The 9,321-nt window shown below is 41.8% G+C and overlaps 1 protein-coding gene across 1 annotated transcript in view; it reads left to right on the forward strand.

Moving 5' to 3' along the window:
* The window catches only part of LOC104985991 (dihydrodiol dehydrogenase 3-like), a 15,707-nt gene extending 9,717 nt beyond the window's left edge, over nt 1-5,990 (forward strand). Inside the window, 2 exon segments of the mRNA XM_010836392.1 lie at nt 3,786-3,868; nt 5,948-5,990. Coding sequence (XP_010834694.1) covers nt 3,786-3,868; nt 5,948-5,990 — 126 coding nt within the window.
* The last annotated feature ends 3,331 nt before the right edge of the window (nt 5,991-9,321 follow it).

The raw sequence follows: 9,321 nt of genomic DNA on the forward strand, positions 1-9,321 counted from the left end.
CTTGACTAGACAGACCTTTGTTGGCAAAGTAATGTCTCTGCTTTTGAATATGCTATCTAGGTTGGTCATAACTTTCCTTCCAAGGAGTAAGCGTCTTTCAATTTCATGGCTGCAATTTGTTTCTTTAGGTAGATTTATTTCTAAGTATTTTATTTTTTTTTCATCACAGTGGTGAATGTAATGGTTTCCTTAATTTCTTTCTGTTTTCTCATTTTTAGTGTATAGGAATGCAAGGGATTTCTCTGTGTTAATTTTATATCCTTCAGCTTTACTATACTCATTGATTAGCTCTAGTAATTTTGGATTTATTTTGTATTTCCATGAATCCTGTAAGGTTTCACTTCACACATTTAATCTCCTTGAGTTTCTGCTGTTGCAAAGTTTCTGTTCTAGACTGTGCCTATTATTGCTAAGCTGTCTGTGTTTTGATTTCTGCGTAGGAGACCATTACTGTACCCTTAGCATAGCTGTACAGGAAGCTCTCCCTAGTTTTAGGATTTAATGCAGAGATCACTTCTGCATCTCTTGATTCTGTGATTTGACAATCCACAATGCTTGACAATCTACAGTGTTAGGCAGCATGAAGCTAAGCTGTTGTCCTCTAGGCTTGGCTTTTTTGTGCATTTGCAGTTCAGTGCTTTACCAGGTGGATGTGACTCTTCTGTGAGGAGCCTGCATGCTTCTCTGTATATTTTTTCATATATATTTGGCTAGAAAAGGAGTGGAAAATTCTGAAAGAGATGGGAATACCAGACCACAGGACCTGCCTCTTGAGAAATTTGTATGCAGGTCAGGAAGGAACAGTTAGAACTGGACGTGGAAAAACAGACTGGTTCCAAATAGGAAAAGGAGTACGTCAAGGCTGTATATTGTCACCCTGCTTATTTAACTTCTATGCAGAGTACCTCATGAGAAACGCTGGAGTGGAAGAAGCACAAGCTGGAATCAAGATTGCTGGGAGAAATATCAATAACCTCAGATATGCAGATGACACGACCCTTATGGCAGAAAGTGAAGAGGAACTAAAAAGCCTCTTGATGAAAGTGAAAAAGGAGAGTGAAAAGGTTGGCTTAAAGCTCAGCATTCAGAAAACGAAGATCATGCCATCTGGTCGCATCACTTCATGGGAAATAGATGGAGAAACAGTGGAAACAGTGTCAGATTTTATTTTTGGGGGCTCCAAAATCACTGCAGATGGTGACTGCAGCCATGAAATTAAAAGATGCTTACTCCTTGGAAGAAAAGTTATGACCAACCTAGAGAGCATATTGAAAAGCAGAGACATTACTTTGCCAAAAAAGGTCTGACTAGTCAAGGCTATGGTTTTTCCAGTGGTCATGTATAGATGTGAGACTTGGAATGTGAAGAAAGCTGAGCACTGAAGAATTGATGCTTTTAAATTATATTTGACTTTATTTAAACTAGAAATATCATTTTCTTTTTTTTAATATAAATTTATTATTTTTTAAATTTTATTTTATTTTTAAACTTTACAATATTGTATTAGTTTTGCCAAATATCGAAATGAATCCACCACAGGTATACCTGTGCTCCTCATTCTAAACCCTCCTCCCTCCTCCTTCCCCATACACTCCCTCTGGGTCGTCCCAGTGTACCAGCCCCAAGCATCCAGTATCGTGCATCAAACCTGGACTGGTGACTCGTTTCATACATGATATTATACATGTTTCACTGCTATTCTCCCAAATCTCCCCACCGTCTCCTTCTCCCACAGAGTCCATAAAACTGATCTATACATCAGTGTCTCTTTTGCTGTCAACTGCGGTATTGGAGAAGACTCTTGAGAATCCCTTGAACTGCAAGGAGATCCAACCAGTCCATGCTAAAGGAGATTAGCCCTGGGTGTTCTTTGGAAGGAATGATGCTAAAGCTGAAACTCAAGTACTTTGGCCACCTCATGTGAAGAGTTGACTTATTGGAAAAGAATCTGATGTTGGGAGGGATTGAGGGCAGCAGGAGAAGGGGACGACGGAGGATGAGATGGCTGGATGGCATCACCGACTCGATAGACATGAGTTTGGGTGAACTCTGGGAGTTGGTGATGGACAGGGAGGCCTGGCGTGCTGCAATTCATGGGGTCGCAAAGAGTCGGACATGACTGAGTGACTGAACTGAACTGAACTGGAGACTGTGACAAATATCTTAGCAGAGCCTTATGATCCCAAGCCAGTCCGTCAGTTCAGTTTCTGAACTGACAGCTAGTTCAGTTCTCCTCCTGCCTTCAATCTTTCCCAGCATCAGGGTCTTTTCCAGTGAGTCAGGTCTTTGCATCAGGTGGCCAAAGTATTGGAGTTTTAGCTTCTGCATCATTCCTTCCAAAGAATTTTCAGGAATGATTTCCTTTATGATTGACTGGTTTTATCTCCTTGCAGTCCAAGGGACTCTCAAGAGTCTTTTCCAACACCACAGTTCAAAAGCATTAATTCTTCGGCCCTCAGCTTTCTTTATAGCCCAACTCTCACATCCATACATGACTATTGGAAAAACCATAGTTTTGACTAGATGGACCTTTGTCAGAAAAGTGATGTCTCTGCTTTTTAATATGCTGTCTAGGTTTGTCATAGCTTTCTTCACACTTTTCCAAGGAGCAAGTGTCTTTTAATTTCCCAATTATGATCCCAAGCTAGGGAGTAGGAAAAAATACCTCTTCATATCTAGACTCAGAACTAACTCACCATTTCTTCTGGCAAAATTTCACTACCCAATGCAAGTTATGGGTCAGGCCAAGTCAAGAGTCAATTATATGGCCCCCTGAAAAATTGTTTTTGTGTTTGCATTCAAGTTTGTGTATGAAATACACCTGGAACTGATTTTCTAATATGATATAAAATGATTACCTATATATATTTTTTATTTAAATGGAAATCTAAGTGTCCACATTTTCCACAGATTTTCACTGCCAACTCTGTCATATATCAAATGTTCATAAATACATTTCTGGCCTCTCCCTTATATTTAACTATTCAGGTTTCTGTACTGTGTTAGAAGAGTATAAAATAAGTTTGCTTCTCAGAGTGGTATATTCTTCTTCATTAAGGCTATTTTGACTGGTCTTGACTAGCTATTTCTTATTTCAGACTTAGTGTCACTTTACTGAATTCCACAAAATAATACGTGTTTAAGTCATTGGTTCATGTTGCACTGAAACACTACATCACTTTGGAGAAAACGAATTTCTTGATAAAATTGAGCTTTCTGTTTCAAAATTATGATATGAATTTTTAATTATTTAGGTGTTCTCTAATGTCTAAAACACTTTTCATAACTTTCTCCACAAAGGCATATACATAAAGTTTTTTAGACTCAATTATAGGTAATGAGTATGTTTGATATCAGATTCTTGAATAGGCTTTCATGGAGGAGCCTCCTTCTGACACTGCTTCAGCTGAATGCTGTCACCCTTAGGGCATGTTGGGGAGAGTTAATCAGTCTAATATTAGCTCAGGTTCAGTATTGAGTCAGGAGTGTTCAACAACCATGCTTGGTAAAAGAAGATTTTAATTTGTTTGTTTTTTCAAGTGATTCACTTAGAAAGATAAGGGACTGATGCACTGTAACATTTGTGAGATGGACAGAGAAGGAGAAGGTGTGGGAAGGAGAGGTGAGAACTCAGCAAAGGCTCCCAGGCTTGTTCACCTGGAAGCTGAAGACAGACACGGCTTCCCTGTCCCCTCTTCTTATTTCCATCCAGCAGGAAAGTCCTCCAGTCCCCAGGGGGATGCCAGTTCTTGGGGGAGTTAACGTGGTTCTTTCCTTTCTTCCAGGTGTTTGACTTTGAACTGAGTCCAGAAGACATGAAAGCAATTGATGGCCTCAACAGAAATAGAAGATACTATGAATTTTTACCGTAAGTGACTTGCAGATGTTTCACACATATGTTATTTTCTGTAGCAGGCAATTCAGTAGGTGAACTAAGCTTTTTAAAGCTCAATTCTTGGAAGACAGTCCTGATTTCCAGCATAGGAGTAAACCAGGGGCTTCCTGAAGACCTCACACCAGAGGTTTCCTCAAGGGCTTCATCTCAGACCAACCAAAATGTGATTGGAGCCCAGGACAGCACATCAATAAAATCCCAAGTTCACATCATGTGAATTCACTACTTTGTGCCCCTGACCCCTGTGCCTGGTGCACCTCCTCTCAGGGCTGAGAGACTCAGGAAACAGAGGGCACAGTGTCTGCAGCCCAGTATTCATTCAGGGACTTGTGAACATGTTTCATCTTTAATTCTTTTTACATCAGGGGAAAATAATTATATTAATAATAACTATATAATAATGAATCCATCATGTATTGCATTCATGTTTTGTTGTTTTTGTTTAATCTCTAAGTCCTGTATGACTCTACCATCCCATGTGCTATAGCCTAATAGGCATCTCTGTTTTGGGGATTTCCCGGGCAATAACACTGGAGTGGATTGTCATTTCCTTCTCCAATGGATCTTGTGACCCTAGAGATCGAACCCAGGTATCCTGCTTGGCAGGTGGATCAGTAACCACTGAGCCACCTGGGAAGAAGGCATTCATATTATGCCTAACAAAATTACAAAATGTATTGTTTTATTTTTTTTGTGAAGGATGGTCCCATGAAATCCAATGTGCATCTGTGCTATGAAGTCACAGGGGGCCTGCTTCCACTGTGTCCCCTAAGTGTCTGGTGGATATTCTCCCTAATGGGCATTTTTTCTCCAAAACATCATCCATTTCTTTCAAAATTGAACTCTTCATTGGCCTTTTTCCCCTGTTATAACTCCCACATCCCCATCCTTGTTATCTCACAAAGCTGAATTACCAGTAGATCATGAGCTTAACTGACCCTCCAGTGAGTGACTGTGTCCTTAGCAGGACACACCCAGGTAAGATCATCTGGGTCTGCTGCTTTCTTGAGTAAAGACTCACACCTGTGTTGTATTTGTTCATCAGTGATCCATCCACTGTGGAGTCCCTACCTCCTGTACTTTAACTTAGTCACTAACATGAGATTCCAGCTGCCTAATTACTGCAGGAGGATGTCAAGACCGAAGAGACAGATGACTGATCAAACGGAGAGAAGTTGGAAGGGAGTTTAGAGAGAAGGGAATACAAATTATTGGTAAAATGAAGATTTTGTTTCCAATGAAGTATCTCAAAACTCTCCCTATTGCTTGTAAAGCTGTATCATGCTTCTGAGAAAAGCCATGATAAAAGAAAAGATGTGGAAGGTTATTTTTCTGTACTTAGGGGCTCTTAAGTATAATTCTATGTTCTTCTTCATTAGGCTGTGAATGCCTAGACTTACTCATCTTTGTGGGCTTGGGTCAACAGCACAGCTCCTGGCACTTGGAATCGCTCGGAGTGCACTTTTTAATGAATGAAAAAGGACAAATTCAGAAAGAAAAGTAAAAAGATGGAAAAAAAGGAAAACAGCAGTAATACTAATTGCTGAGTAACAAATGTTTTAATACATTATTAATGAAGAAAGGAAAAATCCCACTTTGAACTGTGTGATTATTCAGGTGCTTGTGGTAGCTCTTCAATAGATGACAAGTTCCAGGCACTCTGCATTTTTAGAGTGCTCATTTGCTTATCCATGGATGTATGAAAAAGGGCAGCTAATTTGTTTACTGTGCACTTTTTCATCATCTAGGGGTAGAAATTTCACCTGTATCTGAAATGATTGCTACAGTTACTGCCTGATCTTGTGGTCTCATATAAATTGTAATGAGTCAAACTACCTGTCACTGTGGAGTGAATATCACATGTGGATGTTGGGAGTGGATGTGCAGGTGCCGTGTGCACATGGAGCAGACATCTGCATGTGTGCTTGTCGGGGGAGAATGAGGGATGTGTTTGTGGATTTAGAGTTTTAGCCCATTCTGACCACATCATAGAGTAATGCTCTATGACAACATGACTGATTTAATAAATGAATCTTCCTCCTTATCTTTCAGTGGTGTTGGTCACCCTGAGTATCCATTCTCTGAAGAATATTGACTCTTAACTCTCACTGAGATTCTTCAAGAATTTTGCATCTAGGATGGTGAAGACTTTTGTACTTGGTGAAGGTACTTAAATGAAGTGTCTGAACTTCTGAAAGCTTGCCTTTCCTTTTTAAAAAATAAAAAGTTCATGAAACAATAAAGACTTCAAGTAAGAACTCTTGTTTCTTATCATTAAAATAATACCTCCAAATTATAAAAAATTTGGAAAATAGAAGGGACCAGATAGAAAACAAAGATCAGTTGTGTTTACCCACTTAAAAATACTTACCTTTGGTATATTTACCTTGTGATTTTCCTAGACAAATATGTGCATTTGTTTACTTACAAAGACAAACGTTAATCTACAGGTTGTATACTTCTTTTGAAACATAGCATACGTAACTTGGTAAGCTAAAAGAATGATTTAAAAAATCAGTTGTTGTATTTTGCTTCCTGTAAAGCAGCACATTTTACTCATTTATATAATTTCTTAATTGTCTGCCCATGCTTAGCATTTTGATGAATTCTTACATATTTTGAGTTTGTTCATTGATCATTCAGCAAAACTTTATTGAATATTCTTTAGAAAGACATTGTTTCATCAATAAATGTCAATAAGTGAAATGAATTCTTGAGCTTTTGGTCTCGTGGAGAATGAGACTGTGAATGGCATCAGGAGAATTTAGCTGTTAGAAATGGGTATGTGTCTGTTGAGATAGTTCTGCATAACATCTTGCATTTCTGTATGTCTATTAGGCAGAGACATCAACACCCTTCATCTCACACAACTTTTCATTTCTACAAAAGAGCCTTGAAGATAGAGACAGTGATTCCTGCATTTCTCTGGAACAGAAAACGCTTATTCCAGGAAGGACAAGTGTTCATGGAATATTTAAGGGCCAGCAAGTTGGCTGATGTGGGTGGAGTTTAGTGAGGTGGGGAGACAGGAGCTGAAGACAAGTCAGAGAGCCGGTGGGACAGGAGGTCCTTGTCACGTAGGCTTTTAAAGGACTTTACTGTGAGGGAAATGGAGAAGGATATTTCCAGAACACTGCTCTTCAGGCCCCTCTCTGATAGCCAATGGCCACCCTGGCCTGTCCACACGTCCTGCCTGTCTGAGCCAGCTCTGTACTCCACACTTCCCACTTTGTCCAGCATGGCCGGCCCTTGCCCTGAGGGGTGGGTAAACTGAGGCACTGAGGGGGTGTCTGTGGGCTGGGGAGCACACAGGCTGCTCAGTAAACTAGCCAAGTCCTGGACAATGTCCAGCTGCCTCCTCACCCTGTTCCAGGAGCGGGAGTGGGTGCGTGTCTCAGGAGAGGAGTCAGGTTCCCAGGCCTCCTGTGGTCCCCCTGGGTTCACAGCAGCTGCGGGTCTATGACCTCCTGGGGTCATCCCAGGGCTGCAATGCCCAGTGTGTGGTGAGCATGGGTCTCTCCAGGGAGGACCTCCAAGCCCCTGTTCCTCCTCCTCATCTGGGGCACTCCTGTGGGCTCAGTCCTGATCTGACGGCTTCTTTTCCCTTCCCAGCCAGCTCTGTGGGGACGGTTCTATCCAGCCTTGGTGTGGAGGGGGCTTTCTGCTGGTGTCGTGTGTTTTCAGGAGATGGAACCCCCTAATGTGGTCCTGGGGGAGCTGAACTCAGTGTCCTTTTGCCCACCTGGAGCTTCTCCCCAAGACAGTGTGTGATACTTGCTGTGCGCTAAGCATGGCTCAATTGTTCAAGAACAGTCGGTGCCGATTTCTTTTCTTCCTTTCATGGATCAGGCTTCCCAGGTAGGGCAGTGGTAAAGAATCTGCCTGACCATGCAGGAGATACAGGTTGCATCCCTGATTCAGGAAGATCCACTGGAAAAGAAAATGGCAGCCCACTCCAGTATTCTTGCCTGAAGAATACCATGGACAGAGAAACCTGTGGGGTCGGTCCATGGGGTTACAATAGAGGGGTCTTGACTTAGTGACTAAACAGTAACAAAAACAGTTTCATGGCTCATGTTTTTCTCTCTTTTTTCCTCTCTCTCTCTTTTTTTCAGCTTTGTTGTTTCACCTTTCTTTACTGTATGCCTTTTCTCTCTCTCCCTCTGTGTGTTCATGACTGGGTACTTGGACAAGCACAGCACACTCACTGTTTGCAGATTCATACCACATCCTGATTGTCCTTCACTAGCTGACGTTGGCATGTGCCTGGTCCTGGGGTCAGTCCAACAGGAAACAAAGGGAAACTCAGTTCATTTCTGAGTCAACAACTTACCTGGCCCTTGAGTGGCTTTCTGATTCTGGGAAATATATAATTGTTTTTGAATGCCTTACTATCCCCCAAATCCACACTCCAGTTCTATCAGGGTTTTACATGGTTTTGTGTGTGTCTCCACCCTTATTGCCTGGCCCTGGACCCATATATTTCTAGTACCCCTGCAGCTGTAACGATCCAGTCCAGCTGCTCTTCAGTTCAAGCTTAGAGTTAAGTGAAATGGACACCAGTTCCAGGCAAGCTCCAAGTAGGGGAGAATATTGCAGGTAAGGATTTCTGCGATGAGTCTGCTTTGAGGGAGGCAGCAGGGTGCTAGCCGCTGCCCTTTACAGATCAAGATGGCTCTGCTCAAGTCAGGGGAGAGGTGAGTGAGAGTTAAAACATACGGAAATGTCCTTCCCGTCTTTTGGATCTTCCCTAGTTGCGTGTTCACTTTGTTGCCGTAGATGTCTTTTTGACTCTTTCCCAGAACTCCTACTACATTTTTCAGCTGCTTTCTCTTTCCATACTTCCCTTTCCAAGGGAGACTTCACTCCTTCTAGCTTACTATTTTGCTGACATCACTCTATGTGTTCAATTGAATTTTCCTTCACAACGTCCACTTGTACCAGTGCATCATGATTTCCCTTACTTTTCCCAAATTTGTTGCAATTTAAGTTGCTTATAGGTTTTTCTTTTATGAATAATATTTAGCACAATAACAAACTATGTAAAATATGTATTCAGTTCAGTTCAGTCGCTCAGTCGTGTCCGGCTCTTTGCGACCCCATGAATCACAGCACACCAGGCCTCCCTGTCCATCACCAACTCCTGGAGTTCACTGAAACTCACATCCATCGAATCGGTGATGCTATCCAGCCATCTCATCCTCTGTTGTCCCCTTCTCCTCCTGCCCCCAATCCCTCCCAGCATCAGAGTCTTTTCCAGTGAGTCAACTCTTTGCATGAGGTGGCCAAAGTATTGGAGTTTCAGCTTTAGCATCATTCCTACCAATGAACACCCAGGACTGATCTCCTTTAGCATGGACTAATTGGATCTCCTTGCAGTCCAAGGGACTCTCAAGAGTCTTCTTCAACACCACAGTTCAAAAGCA

Source organism: Bison bison, unplaced genomic scaffold (genome assembly GCF_000754665.1).
Source record: "Bison bison bison isolate TAMUID 2011002044 unplaced genomic scaffold, Bison_UMD1.0 scf7180017864063, whole genome shotgun sequence".
Classification (NCBI taxonomy): domain Eukaryota; kingdom Metazoa; phylum Chordata; class Mammalia; order Artiodactyla; family Bovidae; genus Bison; species Bison bison.